The sequence below is a fragment of the Oncorhynchus mykiss genome, chromosome 12, assembly GCF_013265735.2.
Source record: "Oncorhynchus mykiss isolate Arlee chromosome 12, USDA_OmykA_1.1, whole genome shotgun sequence".
NCBI classification, from domain to species: Eukaryota; Metazoa; Chordata; class Actinopteri; order Salmoniformes; family Salmonidae; genus Oncorhynchus; species Oncorhynchus mykiss.
In genome coordinates, this window is record NC_048576.1 from 16,940,065 (window position 1) to 16,960,335 (window position 20,271).

General features: G+C 44.0%; 1 protein-coding gene across 4 annotated transcripts in view; it reads right to left on the reverse strand.

Moving 5' to 3' along the window:
* Positions 1 to 362: 362 nt before the first annotated feature.
* Positions 363 to 20,271, reverse strand: part of LOC110537074 (membrane-associated phosphatidylinositol transfer protein 2) — a 101,479-nt gene continuing 81,570 nt past the window's right edge. For all 4 annotated transcript variants that reach the window (XM_036937060.1, XM_036937059.1, XM_036937058.1 and 1 more), the window contains 8 exons: positions 19,914 to 20,062; positions 19,669 to 19,785; positions 17,651 to 17,767; positions 17,322 to 17,470; positions 16,951 to 17,100; positions 16,563 to 16,746; positions 16,210 to 16,338; positions 363 to 5,567 (listed from right to left, as the gene is read on the reverse strand). In XM_036937060.1, coding sequence (XP_036792955.1) covers positions 5,211 to 5,567; positions 16,210 to 16,338; positions 16,563 to 16,746; positions 16,951 to 17,100; positions 17,322 to 17,470; positions 17,651 to 17,767; positions 19,669 to 19,785; positions 19,914 to 20,062 — 1,352 coding nt within the window. In that variant the 3' untranslated portion in view covers positions 363 to 5,210. The remainder of the gene's footprint in view (positions 5,568 to 16,209; positions 16,339 to 16,562; positions 16,747 to 16,950; positions 17,101 to 17,321; positions 17,471 to 17,650; positions 17,768 to 19,668; positions 19,786 to 19,913; positions 20,063 to 20,271) is intronic.

The following is a 20,271-nucleotide window of genomic DNA, read 5'->3' on the forward strand; positions in this document are numbered from 1 at the left end:
TTCATAAAGGTGTTCTGTAGGCCTATACAACAAAGTTATGACAGCTTTGTAGCTTAAATGTAGCTCTTTTATTTTTAAAAATAAAAGTTGTGACATGATGTATACAGTAGTTGCATACGTAGATTGTAATATGAGTGTAGGTACTCACATGTTTTCTCTGGAATGATGGTAACTAAACCTGGATCTGTGTGTGTGGGTGTGATTTGTTGCCTCTGCTGTGTCTGTTTCTCTATGTCAATATTATTGTTGGTCCTCCAATTAATACAATAGAATGATCATAAAGAAAACACTACATGTACAAATAATACTTTGCTATAAAATTTGATCCCACATAAACCATAAAATCTACAAGGAGAGAGTGCTCGTTTTCCAATTGTATTTATTCCACAGTACAGAGACAATGATACAGCGAGCTCTCACCCTCGAAGGTTCAAAGTGAGCTATGAACCAGAGGAGAGAGAGAGCGAGCAGTGAGGGATCTGCATACAGATCTGATGTTGGAGGTGTTTCAAATATGTGCCACTTCAAGTACATAAGTATACGTCTTACGGCCTTGCCTAAGAATGCTGATGATGTTTTGTTTTTCTGTAAAAGAAAACCATGATAAACTGTCAGATATAAAAACTATCTGAAACCATTTGAAATTCAGACCTGCTACAAAGGGAAATGGATGAGATTGTAAGAGGTACAGAACACTATTTCATTTATGTACATGCCTTCAAATTCAAATATGCATTATATCATTACTATTCTACCTTTATGTCCAATAAACTGCATATAATCAAAATACAATTAAATTATTGCCACCTCAACCAGTATATGTTACCCCTATATATCTATATATTTAGAGTGATAGTATATGCCATTACTGTATTGTACTAATACTGTACAAAAATTCCCAATCTGTTAATGGATATAATCATGTTAAGCTTGTGTACATTTTATATTATTAATACTTGAGTAAATGACATACATTTTATGTATGTACTGTATTGTAGCTAAATATATTGGTCCCACTTTACAGCATAAGTATTCAGAAATCTATGTATTTACGTGGTAGCTACATAAGCAGGTACAGTGTAAGTACACATTGTTAGCCTGAAATGCAGTCTGTTTGTGCTAATATTACACTCCTTAGTAAAAAGCATTAACTAACCCCCACCCCCCCCCAAAAAAGGTTTACATTACTCCTTGCCATGCCAACCATAAAATAAATTGTTGTCATGACAAGGAGTGGAATGCTAGTACAGAACAGACGGAACACATTGTTATATAGTTCTCGTTTTACCTGTAACTCTACAAGGTGTAGAACTATTAATAAGATTTCAGCCCCATACAGTAGAACATGTCCTGTACATTGTGTACACTGACATCTAATAGGAGTACATGCAAGACTGCTACTAAAGTGGCAATAATTGTAATATTCTCAAATATAAACAGTCGTTTTTTTCTGACATACATTTCTATTTCACGACATACTGTACGGTTAAGTGGTTAACATAACTGATATATACATACTGTATACAGTATTGAGGGCTAACCCAGTCTGAATGATGAACACCACCTAATACAATTCAAATAGCGGGTGGAGTTTCACATTCAACCACTTCTTCATTCGGACTAAAAAATATACCTTCACACACGATAGGAAGCAATACAGTATTTTGTCAAAGACTTTTGCCGGTTTGAAAAATAGTTTTGTTTGCACTATAAAATCGTAACAGTTAACCTTTGTAAAGGGACAGTAGACGTGTGAAGGGGCAGGACAGTAGAACTAGATGTTGTCTATGTTGTCTATGCTCGTGCATGTTAGATATAATATATAGATTGTCTCTGCTGTGGTCTCTGACTGTCTGTGTCTGTGTCTGCTTGTGGTTCTGCGACTGGAACAATAATAATATTGCACTGGCTAAGAAAACAAACACCTTCCACTGACTGTTGGTCCTCCTATTCACAACTAGATCGTCATCATAAACAAAACGCTATTCACCTGAAAGATCCATCATATTAAGTAACCACATGAGTTATGTAAATAAATACCTCTCAACCATTATATTCCTACATATACAGTGTCATTTTGACCTTATCTACACTGACTGACAGACAGACATCCATGGCTCCTGTACAGTCTGGGCTCTCCAGCTCTGTAGCAGGAGGACATTCCACTAGCTCATCATCACCAACCCACAGGCCAGAGGGGAACAGTATGGCTGTATCTAAAACCTCACAGTGTCTTCCAGCCAATCAGCTACAGCTACCTCACTGCAGAACCAAATTCCAACCGTTTTTTTTTAAAGACCTCAAAAGTGTCCTTAGGTAACTAGAACTACTGTACACAACAAATGGACTTGACATTAGACTAGATTATTATTTTTTTGGTCTGATCAATGTCTGACAAAAACTATTGCTTTAATCACATGAACAATCCTCACCTAAGCCAATCAGCATTCAGTATTAGACCCACCCGTTGTATAACAGATAGCAATAAATCAAACCTTCCATTTAGGTTGACAATACAAGGGTGTTTTATTGTCACATACATAGGGAGGCAGGTAGTTTAGTGATTAGTGTTGGGCCAGTAAACAAAAGGATGCTGGATTGAATCCCTGAGTGGACAAGGTAAAAATCTGTCTTTGTGCCCCTGAGCAAGGTAGTTAACCCACTGTTCCCCGGGTGCTGAAGACATGGATGTCAATTATGGCAGCCTTTCGCACCTCTCTGATTCAGAGGAGTTGGGTTAATCCGGAAGCTATGTTCAGTTGGACAACTGACTAGGTATCCCTACATCCCACCACATTGGTCAAATGAGTTGTTTTATAAGGGATTTTTTTCACTTTGTCAGCCTAGGTTATTAAAACCAGCAAACGTTTAGTTACTGGTCCAATACTCTGACAGCTTGGCTACCTGCCACCCTACTGTAGTTGACAATAGTGTCCCTAGAATCAAAGCAACATGCTAGAGCTTACAAGCGCTCAAGTCATAAGTGAAACCATAACCACATCCTATTTCAGCAATTATGTCCTTTACTTAGATATGGACAATATGTTGGATTAAAACATATCTACAAATTCATAGATCTAATCTGATTTACATCTGTAAAATACAGTATATAACAGCACAGCCTTTTAGTTAAAGCCACGCCGCCATGATCTCAATGCAACATACACAGCACAAAGGAAAGTTTGGATACAGCCTGGTACATTATCTTTCCACACCTAACCAACAACTGTCTTGTTCTTGGCACATTTACTTACATTATTAAGTAATCCTGACATTTAAAAAATGTACACGAGTGTAAGTACTGTAGCACACATACCCTGCAATAATGAATAGTTATTATATCATGCACTACAAAGGTAACAATATGTAGCTACATGAGATGGTAACTAGATTCTCCGCCATAAACTAGTGCTACGAACAACGAGGTTGAACAGGTTGAGATACTGCAGCCGTTAAGAGAGAGATTGGTGTTTTGGCCCTGCGTTGGCTTTGTGTGATTAGTAATGGGAATATATTTGAAGTGGAGGATAAAGGAACACTCTCTCATATCAATATCTAACCAGTAGGAGCCAGACAACAGGACAGTATGATAGAAAAGGGTGCAACCCTACTACTGCTTCTCTGTTAGGTGTTCATCTTTCATTTTGTGTACAGGTTGCCATAGATTTAGTCAAAGTATCAGTAACACTTTATTCTACAGTCCTATGACAGCTGGTATTTGCTAAGGAATAACATTGTATAGTCTCTGGTACTTCAGATAATTAATCACAGTTGGAAACAACTTGGTATCAGCAGGCGTCTATCATGAGGTATTACTACCAGGTAAACTGAAACAGGATAGGGGAACTGTAAAATAAAGTGTAATCAAAGCATGTCTTTATCCAGACTGAAATGTAGTAATGTCTAATGAATAGCATTCATCCCATCCCTCAAGAATGAAAGAGCTCAGACTCCTCAGAGTATCATAGGGAAGTCCAGTGGTCACTGAATTGTGTGTAATGACACACGTTGAGCGCTAGGGGGCGCGACATGATGGACTGAATGACTACCAACAGCATCATGCTTATGGAAAACAGAGTGGGAGAGTGCCCACCACTGGTGGCTCAAAGGTATTGCAAGCAGATGGTCTGGTAAAGGGATTGTTGCTGTTATCTGTCTGAGGAAATGTGTCACTAATGTCTTCTGTTATATCAAAGCCAAGCCCTATTAAGCTCAGTCCTGGGTTCCTTCAGAGTCTGACTCATAAACATGTCGTTGGTGTTTAAGGCCTGGGACAGCCCACAGGCCAAACTGAGATACATGGTACTGGTACTGTAGCTACTCTGTTATTGACTTAAAAGGACTGGAGCGGAGCCAACGTTGACAGTACAAATCACTGTGTAGTACCACACTGAAAACAGTAGAGGAAAATAGAGACTAGAGGGAAATTCTACACCTCATTCATACATAACCTTGCCCCTCCCTCTCTTTTGCCTTGCCTCTCTCACTGTATCTACCCTCTTTCCATGTATCCTTCTCCCTCTTTCTTCTCCTCTTCCCTCAATCTTTCTTTAGGGTAATGGTGCTTCTTAGTTGACAGTATCTCAGCGAAGATAAAGGGATAAAATCAGAGGTGAAGTTGTTGGCGTGTTGCCATGGCTACAAACTGACCACCCTGACCTCCAGGTCAACATTGACACTTCTTTTGATGGTTCCACTGTCTGCGCCTGTCCTGAGCTGGGGTGGTTGTGAATTCCCATTGTCCTTTAGATGCAGAGAGTAAATTCAACCATTCCTCGGACCAGGGTGGGCCTTCCAGGCCCGAAGGGGGCAACGATTAAGGCTTACGATAGTTTGTTTAAATGTTTCGTTTTTCCTTACAGTTCTTTTCGTGGCCAAGATAGGTAATATAAAAGTCTTGACTGTGAGACTCTCATGACACAGTAGAAACGTCTTTAGAAAATGTACATCAAAGTTAGAGCAACACCCATCTTTCTGGCTTTATATCCACTTCCCCAGAGACCCTCTCTGCCCTTTTCCCTCTCTCTCCATCTCTCTTTCCATCCCTCTGTTAACCCTATCCCTCCCCTCTTTCATCCCATAATTGTCTTTATCTCTCTTTCTCACCATATTTCCTCCTCTGTCCATCTCTCTCTCAGGGCCAGTCCAGAGATGGTGCTCATGTCCAGTCAGGCAGGGTCCCCTCCCCCTGTAGCCCAGTCTGGTGAGCCCTACTTAGGGCTGAGTAACCCTCCTGACTCCTCCTTGGTGCTCCCGGTGCGGCCCCAACACCCAGCTGCTATACTCATACTCCTCTGGGTCCCCGCTGATTTCTCCCTCTCCACCTCGCATTGGCTCAGCGTGCGTTCCGTACGTCCTGGTTGGCCAGAGGAGCTAGAAACCCCCCCCCCAGTTGGGTTGATTGAGCGCAGGATGTGGTTGCGCTTGCGGAGGTAGTCCCCCCCGGCCGCGCCCAGTCCAAAGCTGCCCTTACGGAGGACGATACGGGCACTGGCGGTCTTGGCAGGACGAGACCTCTGACTGTACGCCAGCTGGGAGAGATGAGACGCATAGCCATCTGGGATGAACTGAGAGAGAGATCAGATAGACAGAAGGGGAAGGAATGGATGAGAGATCAGATCAATCACTTTATGTATCTACTAAACTATCCAGCTATAAGGGATACATTTATGCATTCTATTTATTCATAAGGGAAGTTGGAAGATGAGCGTTTATACACTTGCATGTATTATGTCCTGTTCATCCAGTTTTGCCTTTTGCCTCCTTCACCTTAACTCATCAGCTCTGGGTGTGTGGTAGATTCAGCACCTTAACTCATCAGCTCTGGGTGTGTGGTAGATTCAGCACCTTAACTCATCAGCTCTGGGTATGTGGTAGATTCAGCACCTTAACTAATCAGCTCTGGGTATGTGGTAGATTCAGCACCTTAACTCATCAGCTCTGGGTATGTGGTAGATTCAGCACCTTAACTAATCAGCTCTGGGTGTGTGGTAGATTCAGCACCTTAACTCATCAGCTCTGGGTATGTGGTAGATTCAGCACCTTAACTAATCAGCTCTGGGTATGTGGTAGATTCAGCACCTTAACTAATCAGCTCTGGGTGTGTGGTAGATTCAGCACCTTAACTAATCAGCTCTGGGTGTGTGGTAGATTCAGCACCTTAACTAATCAGCTCTGGGTATGTGGTAGATTCAGCACCTTAACTAATCAGCTCTGGGTGTGTGGTAGATCCAGCACCTTAACTAATCAGCTCTGGGTGTGTGGTAGATTCAGCACCTTAACTAATCAGCTCTGGGTGTGTGGTAGATTCAGCACCTTAACTAATCAGCTCTGGGTATGTGGTAGATTCAGCACCTTAACTAATCAGCTCAGGGTGTGTGGTAGATTCAGCACCTTAACTAATCAGCTCTGGGTATGTGGTAGATTCAGCACCTTAACTAATCAGCTCTGGGTGTGTGGTAGATTCAGCACCTTAACTAATCAGCTCTGGGTGTGTGGTAGATTCAGCACCTTAACTAATCAGCTCTGGGTGTGTGGTAGATTCAGCACCTTAACTAATCAGCTCTGGGTGTGTGGTAGATTCAGCACCTTAACTAATCAGCTCTGGGTATGTGGTAGATTCAGCACCTTAACTAATCAGCTCTGGGTGTGTGGTAGATTCAGCACCTTAACTAATCAGCTCTGGGTGTGTGGTAGATTCAGCACCTTAACTAATCAGCTCTGGGTATGTGGTAGATTCAGCACCTTAACTAATCAGCTCTGGGTGTGTGGTAGATTCAGCACCTTAACTAATCAGCTCTGGGTGTGTGGTAGATTCAGCACCTTAACTAATCAGCTCTGGGTGTGTGGTAGATTCAGCACCTTAACTAATCAGCTCTGGGTGTGTGGTAGATTCAGCACCTTAACTAATCAGCTCTGGGTGTGTGGTAGATTCAGCACCTTAACTAATCAGCTCTGGGTGTGTGGTAGATTCAGCACCTTAACTAATCAGCTCTGGGTGTGTGGTAGATTCAGCACCATAACTAATCAGCTCTGGGTGTGTGGTAGATTCAGCACCTTAACTAATCAGCTCTGGGTGTGTGGTAGATGCAGCACCTTAACTAATCAGCTCTGGGTGTGTGGTAGATTCAGCACCATAACTAATCAGCTCTGGGTGTGTGGTAGATTCAGCACCTTAACTAATCAGCTCTGGGTGTGTGGTGGATTCAGCACCTTAACTAATCAGCTCTGGGTGTGTGGTAGATTCAGCACCTTAACTAATCAGCTCTGGGTGTGTGGTAGATTCAGCACCTTAACTAATCAGCTCTGGGTATGTGGTAGATGCAGCACCTTAACTAATCAGCTCTGGGTGTGTGGTAGATGCAGCACCTTAACTAATCAGCTCTGGGTATGTGGTAGATTCAGCACCTTAACTAATCAGCTCTGGGTATGTGGTAGATTCAGCACCTTAACTAATCAGCTCTGGGTATGTGGTAGATTCAGCACCTTAACTAATCAGCTCTGGGTATGTGGTAGATGCAGCACCTTAACTAATCAGCTCTGGGTGTGTGGTAGATTCAGCACCTTAACTAATCAGCTCTGGGTGTGTGGTAGATTCAGCACCTTAACTAATGAGCTCTGGGTATGTGGTAGATTCAGCACCTTAACTAATCAGCTCTGGGTATGTGGTAGATTCAGCACCTTAACTCATCAGCTCTGGGTATGTGGTAGATTCAGCACCTTAACTAATCAGCTCTGGGTGTGTGGTAGATTCAGCACCTTAACTCATCAGCTCTGGGTATGTGGTAGATTCAGCACCTTAACTAATCAGCTCTGGGTATGTGGTAGATTCAGCACCTTAACTAATCAGCTCTGGGTGTGTGGTAGATTCAGCACCTTAACTAATCAGCTCTGGGTGTGTGGTAGATTCAGCACCTTAACTAATCAGCTCTGGGTATGTGGTAGATTCAGCACCTTAACTAATCAGCTCTGGGTGTGTGGTAGATCCAGCACCTTAACTAATCAGCTCTGGGTGTGTGGTAGATTCAGCACCTTAACTAATCAGCTCTGGGTGTGTGGTAGATTCAGCACCTTAACTAATCAGCTCTGGGTATGTGGTAGATTCAGCACCTTAACTAATCAGCTCAGGGTGTGTGGTAGATTCAGCACCTTAACTAATCAGCTCTGGGTATGTGGTAGATTCAGCACCTTAACTAATCAGCTCTGGGTGTGTGGTAGATTCAGCACCTTAACTAATCAGCTCTGGGTGTGTGGTAGATTCAGCACCTTAACTAATCAGCTCTGGGTGTGTGGTAGATTCAGCACCTTAACTAATCAGCTCTGGGTGTGTGGTAGATTCAGCACCTTAACTAATCAGCTCTGGGTATGTGGTAGATTCAGCACCTTAACTAATCAGCTCTGGGTGTGTGGTAGATTCAGCACCTTAACTAATCAGCTCTGGGTGTGTGGTAGATTCAGCACCTTAACTAATCAGCTCTGGGTATGTGGTAGATTCAGCACCTTAACTAATCAGCTCTGGGTGTGTGGTAGATTCAGCACCTTAACTAATCAGCTCTGGGTGTGTGGTAGATTCAGCACCTTAACTAATCAGCTCTGGGTGTGTGGTAGATTCAGCACCTTAACTAATCAGCTCTGGGTGTGTGGTAGATTCAGCACCTTAACTAATCAGCTCTGGGTGTGTGGTAGATTCAGCACCTTAACTAATCAGCTCTGGGTGTGTGGTAGATTCAGCACCTTAACTAATCAGCTCTGGGTGTGTGGTAGATTCAGCACCATAACTAATCAGCTCTGGGTGTGTGGTAGATTCAGCACCTTAACTAATCAGCTCTGGGTGTGTGGTAGATGCAGCACCTTAACTAATCAGCTCTGGGTGTGTGGTAGATTCAGCACCATAACTAATCAGCTCTGGGTGTGTGGTAGATTCAGCACCTTAACTAATCAGCTCTGGGTGTGTGGTGGATTCAGCACCTTAACTAATCAGCTCTGGGTGTGTGGTAGATTCAGCACCTTAACTAATCAGCTCTGGGTGTGTGGTAGATTCAGCACCTTAACTAATCAGCTCTGGGTGTGTGGTAGATTCAGCACCTTAACTAATCAGCTCTGGGTGTGTGGTAGATTCAGCACCTTAACTAATCAGCTCTGGGTGTGTGGTAGATTCAGCACCATAACTAATCAGCTCTGGGTGTGTGGTAGATTCAGCACCTTAACTAATCAGCTCTGGGTGTGTGGTAGATGCAGCACCTTAACTAATCAGCTCTGGGTGTGTGGTAGATTCAGCACCATAACTAATCAGCTCTGGGTGTGTGGTAGATTCAGCACCTTAACTAATCAGCTCTGGGTGTGTGGTGGATTCAGCACCTTAACTAATCAGCTCTGGGTGTGTGGTAGATTCAGCACCTTAACTAATCAGCTCTGGGTGTGTGGTAGATTCAGCACCTTAACTAATCAGCTCTGGGTATGTGGTAGATGCAGCACCTTAACTAATCAGCTCTGGGTGTGTGGTAGATGCAGCACCTTAACTAATCAGCTCTGGGTATGTGGTAGATTCAGCACCTTAACTAATCAGCTCTGGGTATGTGGTAGATTCAGCACCTTAACTAATCAGCTCTGGGTATGTGGTAGATTCAGCACCTTAACTAATCAGCTCTGGGTATGTGGTAGATGCAGCACCTTAACTAATCAGCTCTGGGTGTGTGGTAGATTCAGCACCTTAACTAATCAGCTCTGGGTGTGTGGTAGATTCAGCACCTTAACTAATGAGCTCTGGGTATGTGGTAGATTCAGCACCTTAACTAATCAGCTCTGGGTATGTGGTAGATTCAGCACCTTAACTCATCAGCTCTGGGTATGTGGTAGATTCAGCACCTTAACTAATCAGCTCTGGGTGTGTGGTAGATTCAGCACCTTAACTCATCAGCTCTGGGTATGTGGTAGATTCAGCACCTTAACTAATCAGCTCTGGGTATGTGGTAGATTCAGCACCTTAACTAATCAGCTCTGGGTGTGTGGTAGATTCAGCACCTTAACTAATCAGCTCTGGGTGTGTGGTAGATTCAGCACCTTAACTAATCAGCTCTGGGTATGTGGTAGATTCAGCACCTTAACTAATCAGCTCTGGGTGTGTGGTAGATCCAGCACCTTAACTAATCAGCTCTGGGTGTGTGGTAGATTCAGCACCTTAACTAATCAGCTCTGGGTGTGTGGTAGATTCAGCACCTTAACTAATCAGCTCTGGGTATGTGGTAGATTCAGCACCTTAACTAATCAGCTCAGGGTGTGTGGTAGATTCAGCACCTTAACTAATCAGCTCTGGGTATGTGGTAGATTCAGCACCTTAACTAATCAGCTCTGGGTGTGTGGTAGATTCAGCACCTTAACTAATCAGCTCTGGGTGTGTGGTAGATTCAGCACCTTAACTAATCAGCTCTGGGTGTGTGGTAGATTCAGCACCTTAACTAATCAGCTCTGGGTGTGTGGTAGATTCAGCACCTTAACTAATCAGCTCTGGGTATGTGGTAGATTCAGCACCTTAACTAATCAGCTCTGGGTGTGTGGTAGATTCAGCACCTTAACTAATCAGCTCTGGGTGTGTGGTAGATTCAGCACCTTAACTAATCAGCTCTGGGTATGTGGTAGATTCAGCACCTTAACTAATCAGCTCTGGGTGTGTGGTAGATTCAGCACCTTAACTAATCAGCTCTGGGTGTGTGGTAGATTCAGCACCTTAACTAATCAGCTCTGGGTGTGTGGTAGATTCAGCACCTTAACTAATCAGCTCTGGGTGTGTGGTAGATTCAGCACCTTAACTAATCAGCTCTGGGTGTGTGGTAGATTCAGCACCTTAACTAATCAGCTCTGGGTGTGTGGTAGATTCAGCACCTTAACTAATCAGCTCTGGGTGTGTGGTAGATTCAGCACCATAACTAATCAGCTCTGGGTGTGTGGTAGATTCAGCACCTTAACTAATCAGCTCTGGGTGTGTGGTAGATGCAGCACCTTAACTAATCAGCTCTGGGTGTGTGGTAGATTCAGCACCATAACTAATCAGCTCTGGGTGTGTGGTAGATTCAGCACCTTAACTAATCAGCTCTGGGTGTGTGGTGGATTCAGCACCTTAACTAATCAGCTCTGGGTGTGTGGTAGATTCAGCACCTTAACTAATCAGCTCTGGGTGTGTGGTAGATTCAGCACCTTAACTAATCAGCTCTGGGTATGTGGTAGATGCAGCACCTTAACTAATCAGCTCTGGGTGTGTGGTAGATGCAGCACCTTAACTAATCAGCTCTGGGTATGTGGTAGATTCAGCACCTTAACTAATCAGCTCTGGGTATGTGGTAGATTCAGCACCTTAACTAATCAGCTCTGGGTATGTGGTAGATTCAGCACCTTAACTAATCAGCTCTGGGTATGTGGTAGATGCAGCACCTTAACTAATCAGCTCTGGGTGTGTGGTAGATTCAGCACCTTAACTAATCAGCTCTGGGTGTGTGGTAGATTCAGCACCTTAACTAATGAGCTCTGGGTATGTGGTAGATTCAGCACCTTAACTAATCAGCTCTGGGTATGTGGTAGATTCAGCACCTTAACTAATCAGCTCTGGGTATGTGGTAGATTCAGCACCTTAACTAATCAGCTCTGGGTATGTGGTAGATTCAGCACCTTAACTAATCAGCTCTGGGTATGTGGTAGATGCAGCACCTTAACTAATCAGCTCTGGGTGTGTGGTAGATTCAGCACCTTAACTCATCAGCTCTGGGTATGTGGTAGATTCAGCACCTTAACTAATCAGCTCTGGGTATGTGGTAGATTCAGCACCTTAACTAATCAGCTCTGGGTGTGTGGTAGATTCAGCACCTTAACTAATCAGCTCTGGGTATGTGGTAGATTCAGCACCTTAACTAATCAGCTCTGGGTGTGTGGTAGATTCAGCACCTTAACTAATCAGCTCTGGGTATGTGGTAGATTCAGCACCTTAACTAATCAGCTCTGGGTGTGTGGTAGATTCAGCACCTTAACTAATCAGCTCTGGGTATGTGGTAGATTCAGCACCTTAACTCATCAGCTCTGGGTATGTGGTAGATTCAGCACCTTAACTAATCAGCTCTGGGTATGTGGTAGATGCAGCACCTTAACTAATCAGCTCTGGGTATGTGGTAGATGCAGCACCTTAACTAATCAGCTCTGGGTGTGTGGTAGATTCAGCACCTTAACTAATCAGCTCTGGGTGTGTGGTAGATTCAGCACCTTAACTAATCAGCTCTGGGTATGTGGTAGATTCAGCACCTTAACTAATCAGCTCTGGGTGTGTGGTAGATTCAGCACCTTAACTAATCAGCTCTGGGTATGTGGTAGATTCAGCACCTTAACTAATCAGCTCTGGGTGTGTGGTAGATTCAGCACCTTAACTAATCAGCTCTGGGTATGTGGTAGATTCAGCACCTTAACTAATCAGCTCTGGGTGTGTGGTAGATTCAGCACCTTAACTAATCAGCTCTGGGTGTGTGGTAGATTCAGCACCTTAACTAATCAGCTCTGGGTATGTGGTAGATGCAGCACCTTAACTAATCAGCTCTGGGTGTGTGGTAGATTCAGCACCTTAACTAATCAGCTCTGGGTGTGTGGTAGATTCAGCACCTTAACTAATCAGCTCTGGGTATGTGGTAGATGCAGCACCTTAACTAATCAGCTCTGGGTGTGTGGTAGATTCAGCACCTTAACTAATCAGCTCTGGGTATGTGGTAGATTCAGCACCTTAACTAATCAGCTCTGGGTATGTGGTAGATTCAGCACCTTAACTAATCAGCTCTGGGTGTGTGGTAGATTCAGCACCTTAACTAATCAGCTCTGGGTGTGTGGTAGATTCAGCACCTTAACTAATCAGCTCTGGGTATGTGGTAGATGCAGCACCTTAACTAATCAGCTCTGGGTGTGTGGTAGATTCAGCACCTTAACTAATCAGCTCTGGGTGTGTGGTAGATTCAGCACCTTAACTAATCAGCTCTGGGTGTGTGGTAGATTCAGCACCTTAACTAATCAGCTCTGGGTATGTGGTAGATGCAGCACCTTAACTCATCAGCTCTGGGTGTGTGGTAGATTCAGCACCTTAACTAATCAGCTCTGGGTATGTGGTAGATTCAGCACCTTAACTAATCAGCTCTGGGTGTGTGGTAGATTCAGCACCTTAACTAATCAGCTCTGGGTATGTGGTAGATTCAGCACCTTAACTAATCAGCTCTGGGTGTGTGGTAGATTCAGCACCTTAACTAATCAGCTCTGGGTGTGTGGTAGATTCAGCACCTTAACTAATCAGCTCTGGGTATGTGGTAGATTCAGCACCTTAACTAATCAGCTCTGGGTATGTGGTAGATGCAGCACCTTAACTAATCAGCTCTGGGTGTGTGGTAGATTCAGCACCTTAACTAATCAGCTCTGGGTATGTGGTAGATGCAGCACCTTAACTAATCAGCTCTGGGTGTGTGGTAGATTCAGCACCTTAACTAATCAGCTCTGGGTATGTGGTAGATTCAGCACCTTAACTAATCAGCTCTGGGTGTGTGGTAGATTCAGCACCTTAACTAATCAGCTCTGGGTATGTGGTAGATTCAGCACCTTAACTAATCAGCTCTGGGTATGTGGTAGATTCAGCACCTTAACTAATCAGCTCTGGGTATGTGGTAGATTCAGCACCTTAACTAATCAGCTCTGGGTGTGTGGTAGATTCAGCACCATAACTAATCAGCTCTGGGTGTGTGGTAGATTCAGCACCATAACTAATCAGCTCTGGGTATGTGGTAGATTCAGCACCTTAACTAATCAGCTCTGGGTATGTGGTAGATGCATTACCTTAACTCATCAGCTCTGGGTATGTGGTAGATGCAGCACCTTAACTAATCAGCTCTGGGTGTGTGGTAGATTCAGCACCTTAACTAATCAGCTCTGGGTATGTGGTAGATTCAGCACCTTAACTAATCAGCTCTGGGTGTGTGGTAGATTCAGCACCTTAACTAATCAGCTCTGGGTGTGTGGTAGATTCAGCACCTTAACTAATCAGCTCTGGGTGTGTGGTAGATTCAGCACCTTAACTAATCAGCTCTGGGTGTGTGGTAGATTCAGCACCTTAACTAATCAGCTCTGGGTATGTGGTAGATTCAGCACCTTAACTCATCAGCTCTGGGTGTGTGGTAGATTCAGCACCTTAACTAATCAGCTCTGGGTATGTGGTAGATTCAGCACCTTAACTAATCAGCTCTGGGTGTGTGGTAGATTCAGCACCTTAACTAATCAGCTCTGGGTATGTGGTAGATGCAGCACCTTAACTAATCAGCTCTGGGTGTGTGGTAGATTCAGCACCTTAACTAATCAGCTCTGGGTGTGTGGTAGATTCAGCACCTTAACTAATCAGCTCTGGGTATGTGGTAGATTCAACACCTTAACTAATCAGCTCTGGGTATGTGGTAGATTCAGCACCTTAACTCATTAGCTCTGGGTATGTGGTAGATTCAGCACCTTAACTAATCAGCTCTGGGTGTGTGGTAGATTCAGCACCTTAACTAATCAGCTCTGGGTATGTGGTAGATTCAGCACCTTAACTAATCAGCTCTGGGTATGTGGTAGATGCAGCACCTTAACTCATCAGCTCTGGGTGTGTGGTAGATTCAGCACCTTAACTAATCAGCTCTGGGTGTGTGGTAGATTCAGCACCTTAACTAATCAGCTCTGGGTATGTGGTAGATTCAGCACCTTAACTAATCAGCTCTGGGTGTGTGGTAGATTCAGCACCTTAACTAATCAGCTCTGGGTATGTGGTAGATTCAGCACCTTAACTAATCAGCTCTGGGTGTGTGGTAGATTCAGCACCTTAACTAATCAGCTCTGGGTGTGTGGTAGATTCAGCACCATAACTAATCAGCTCTGGGTATGTGGTAGATTCAGCACCTTAACTAATCAGCTCTGGGTATGTGGTAGATGCATTACCTTAACTCATCAGCTCTGGGTATGTGGTAGATGCAGCACCTTAACTAATCAGCTCTGGGTGTGTGGTAGATTCAGCACCTTAACTAATCAGCTCTGGGTATGTGGTAGATTCAGCACCTTAACTAATCAGCTCTGGGTGTGTGGTAGATTCAGCACCTTAACTAATCAGCTCTGGGTGTGTGGTAGATTCAGCACCTTAACTAATCAGCTCTGGGTGTGTGGTAGATTCAGCACCTTAACTAATCAGCTCTGGGTGTGTGGTAGATTCAGCACCTTAACTAATCAGCTCTGGGTATGTGGTAGATTCAGCACCTTAACTCATCAGCTCTGGGTGTGTGGTAGATTCAGCACCTTAACTAATCAGCTCTGGGTATGTGGTAGATTCAGCACCTTAACTAATCAGCTCTGGGTGTGTGGTAGATTCAGCACCTTAACTAATCAGCTCTGGGTATGTGGTAGATGCAGCACCTTAACTAATCAGCTCTGGGTGTGTGGTAGATTCAGCACCTTAACTAATCAGCTCTGGGTGTGTGGTAGATTCAGCACCTTAACTAATCAGCTCTGGGTATGTGGTAGATTCAGCACCTTAACTAATCAGCTCTGGGTATGTGGTAGATTCAGCACCTTAACTCATTAGCTCTGGGTATGTGGTAGATTCAGCACCTTAACTAATCAGCTCTGGGTGTGTGGTAGATTCAGCACCTTAACTAATCAGCTCTGGGTATGTGGTAGATTCAGCACCTTAACTAATCAGCTCTGGGTATGTGGTAGATGCAGCACCTTAACTCATCAGCTCTGGGTGTGTGGTAGATTCAGCACCTTAACTAATCAGCTCTGGGTGTGTGGTAGATTCAGCACCTTAACTAATCAGCTCTGGGTATGTGGTAGATTCAGCACCTTAACTAATCAGCTCTGGGTGTGTGGTAGATTCAGCACCTTAACTAATCAGCTCTGGGTATGTGGTAGATTCAGCACCTTAACTAATCAGCTCTGGGTGTGTGGTAGATTCAGCACCTTAACTAATCAGCTCTGGGTGTGTGGTAGATTCAGCACCTTAACTAATCAGCTCTGGGTATGTGGTAGATGCAGCACCTTAACTAATCAGCTCTGGGTGTGTGGTAGATTCAGCACCTTAACTCATCAGCTCTGGGTATGTGGTAGATTCTGCCTATTATACACTTGAATGTATGACTTATTTTTGGGGGACAGTGTATTTTCTAAGAGCTAGTTAAGTACCTGACACTGGCTGGACATCTTCTTGGTGGGCCGCCCCACTATGTAGATGTGGGACGGGGGCAGGCCTATTGAGGAGTACACTGAAATGTCCTTAGTAGAGCCGTAAGCAGCAAAGATCTTCATATGGGCCTACACACACACACACACACACACACACACACACACAGAAATGGACTGTTAGAAACACTACATCAGTAGGGTTAGTTTTGTTGTTTCTATCACATTGTATTTTGACAGTAGAAACCTTCCTTGCCTAGTCCCCTCACCCTGAACAACCCACTTACCCTTCCTCAAACCCAGTGTTACCCTAACCCCTTACTCCTACACCCTCATCTCTGCCCCCGTTACTGTACCTCACAGATGAGGGCCTTGAGGAAGTTGGCCTTGTGTCTGAGGGGGTCGTGGACCAGGCCGTCACAGAAGGACACGATGCCATGAGGGAAGTTATGTTGAGACAGCCAGGCCACCACACGCTGCTTCTGCATGTCTGGACGACCTGTCACATACACTATCAGATAGCCCAGGTCCTGCCAGTGTCTGGGGGAGGGAGGGAGACCAGGATGTGGGTGAACAAGTAGAAGCCCAAAGGGTTGGGTGTCTTGTCTATGCATTTATTAATTTGATGATTACCAGGGACTATTCACAACTTGTATGTCAAAATTAGCTAGTGTGACTCCTGGGCAGGAACATATAGCTACAACCACATTAAATAAAACTCAATAAAACTCATCATGTTCCTACCTGACCACATCTACAGCTCCAGCTCTGACCTTGGGGTCACTTCCCATGATGGACACACTGGCAGCAAACGAGCCGTCAATACTGAACACTACAAACTCTGTTCCCCGCGGCAACACCGTCAGGTAGCTGTCCGCAAATGTATGGTCACCCCTAAGAGAGGGAGGAAGGGAGGGGGCGAGAGAGAGAGAGGGAGGAAGGGAACGGGAGGGCAAGAGAGAGAGAGAGAGAGAGAGAGAGAGAGAGAGAGAGAGAGAGAGGAGGAGGAGAGGTGCAGGAAAGAGGAATTGTAACAAATACACTTAATTCAAAGCTTGTTTTAATACTCAAAAACACCATGAAAATCAGCTAATCAGATGAATCCTGTAACCTACCTGACGACCAGTTTGACAGGATAAACTCCAATGCCCAGCCTCTTGCTCTCTGGGATGACATAGGAGATCCGTCCGCTGCTATTGGACAGCTCGGTGTCAAAGTACATCCACTCTCCTGAGGGGGGCTGGGTCATGATGTGGATGTCAATCTGGAGGAGGAGCAAGAGGAGGTTTTGGATTACACGCCCATATGTTGCATTGACAGAAATCAATTATTTATGCAAACAAAAATGTAGTTGCATGGAAGTATCTCAAGTTAGGGTTTGGTTCTATCCCAGTGTCTTGCAATCAGTGGCAGAACTCAAGTTTGTCCCGATGCGATGCTTTACCTTCTCCCCAGTGAGAGTGACCATGTCCAGAGGTCCGTACATGAAGCGTCCCATCACCAGCTGTGTTCCATCCTCAGTGAACACAGCATCATTCACACGGTGGTTGGCCGTAACGTTCTATACACACACACACACACACACACACACACTTACCATTGGTGTACTGATACAGAAACTAGTAAACTCCTGATAAATGCATTAACTTGAGATATCACTAATGGCTAAAAGTGGTTAGTACTAAGTTCATGTTTTATGTATCCCTATATTTCTGTTATTACAGGGCTATCACTCAGTCAAGAGTGAGCATGCGCAGGAAGTCTAGTCGTTGATGGACCTGGCCTTGAGTGTAATGGCTACCTTTATGGGTGTTCATACGGTATAGTACACTTTATGGGTGTTCATACGGTATAGTACACTTTGTGGGTGTTCATATGGTATAGTACACTTTGTGGGTGTTCATACGGTATAGTACACTTTGTGGGTGTTCATATGGTATAGTACACTTTGTGGGTGTTCATACGGTATAGTAAACTTTGTGGGTGTTCATACGGTATAGTACACTTTATGGGTGTTCATACGGTATAGTAAACTTTGTGGGTGTTCATATGGTATAGTACACTTTGTGGGTGTTCATTCGGTATAGTACACTTTGTGGGTGTTCATATGGTATAGTACACTTTGTGGGTGTTCATATGGTATAGTACACTGTGGGTGTTCATATGGTATAGTACACTTTGTGGGTGTTCATACGGTATAGTACACTTTGTGGGTGTTCATACGGTATAGTACACTTTGTGGGTGTTCATACGGTATAGTAAACTTTGTGGGTGTTCATACGGTATAGTAAACTTTGTGGGTGTTCATACGGTATAGTAAACTTTGTGGGTGTTCATACGGTATAGTACACTTTGTGGGTGTTCATACGGTATAGTACACTTTGTGGGTGTTCATACGGTATAGTAAACTTTGTGGGTGTTCATACGGTATAGTACACTTTGTGGGTGTTCATACGGTATAGTACACTTTGTGGGTGTTCATACGGTATAGTAAACTTTGTGGGTGTTCATACGGTATAGTAAACTTTGTGGGTGTTCATACGGTATAGTAAACTTTGTGGGTGTTCATACGGTATAGTACACTTTGTGGGTGTTCATACGGTATAGTAAACTTTGTGGGTGTTCATACGGTATAGTAAACTTTGTGGGTGTTCATACGGTATAGTAAACTTTGTGGGTGTTCATACGGTATAGTACACTTTGTGGGTGTTCATACGGTATAGTACACTTTGTGGGTGTTCATACGGTATAGTACACTTTGTGGGTGTTCATACGGTATAGTAAACTTTGTGGGTGTTCATACGGTATAGTACACTTTGTGGGTGTTCATACGGTATAGTACACTTTGTGGGTGTTCATACGGTATAGTAAACTTTGTGGGTGTTCATACGGTATAGTAAACTTTGTGGGTGTTCATACGGTATAGTAAACTTTGTGGGTGTTCATACGGTATAGTACACTTTGTGGGTGTTCATACGGTATAGTACACTTTGTGGGTGTTCATACGGTATAGTAAACGTTGTGGGTGTTCATACGGTATAGTACACTTTGTGGGTGTTCATTCGGTATAGTAAACTTTGTGGGTGTTCATACGGTATAGTACACTTTGTGGGTGTTCATACGGTATAGTAAACTTTGTGGGTGTTCATACGGTATAGTAAACTTTGTGGGTGTTCATACGGTATAGTAAACTTTGTGGGTGTTCATACGGTATAGTAAACTTTGTGGGTGTTCATACGGTATAGTAAACTTTGTGGGTGTTCATACGGTATAGTACACTTTGTGGGTGTTCATACGGTATAGTACACTTTGTGGGTGTTCATACGGTATAGTAAACTTTGTGGGTGTTCATACGGTATAGTAAACTTTGTGGGTATTCATACGGTATAGTAAACTTTGTTAAACAGGAACCTTGTCGTTGTGTCATTTCCAGTTAACAGTTAGGAAGGGGCCTGTGCTCACCCTGATCTTGACGTGTGTCCTCTTGCGCAGCCATTTCTCTCTGGGTTTAGAAGGCTTGAACTCGGTCACCTCTTTACCATCCAGCTCCAGAATACTAGAGTTCTCATGCCTCATCACCTGGAGAAGCAGACAGGGATGGTTACATAAACGTTCATATAGAATACATGAGCCCTTATAACAGGTCAAAGGAGGCAATGCCTTTATTATGCTGTAAACATTCATAGGGCATTCATAACCAGTTGTACCTGTCTGAGTAGGAAGGAGACAACGTCAGTAGATTCCCAGTATGAAGCATGGAAGAGGTGAGGCAGAGCTACAGTGGGGAAGGCGGTGAGGGCATCAGGACAGTACAGGGCAAAGTCCATCCGCTTGCTGCCCCACCACCGAGACGCAACTAGGGAGAGAGAGTGAGAGAGAAGTCTATCAGTCAACAGAAACAGTCCTGGCATAAAACAAGCGATAGGTAATCACGGTTGAGAAAAGAAGATAGTGTTAGAAAAAGAGATCGACATATTTCTGGTCAATGATAGTTCCAGACAAAGAGGGGTTCCACAGTAGAGGGAAGTGTGCTCATCCAGAGATGTACAGTCCAAGGGAGAGGCT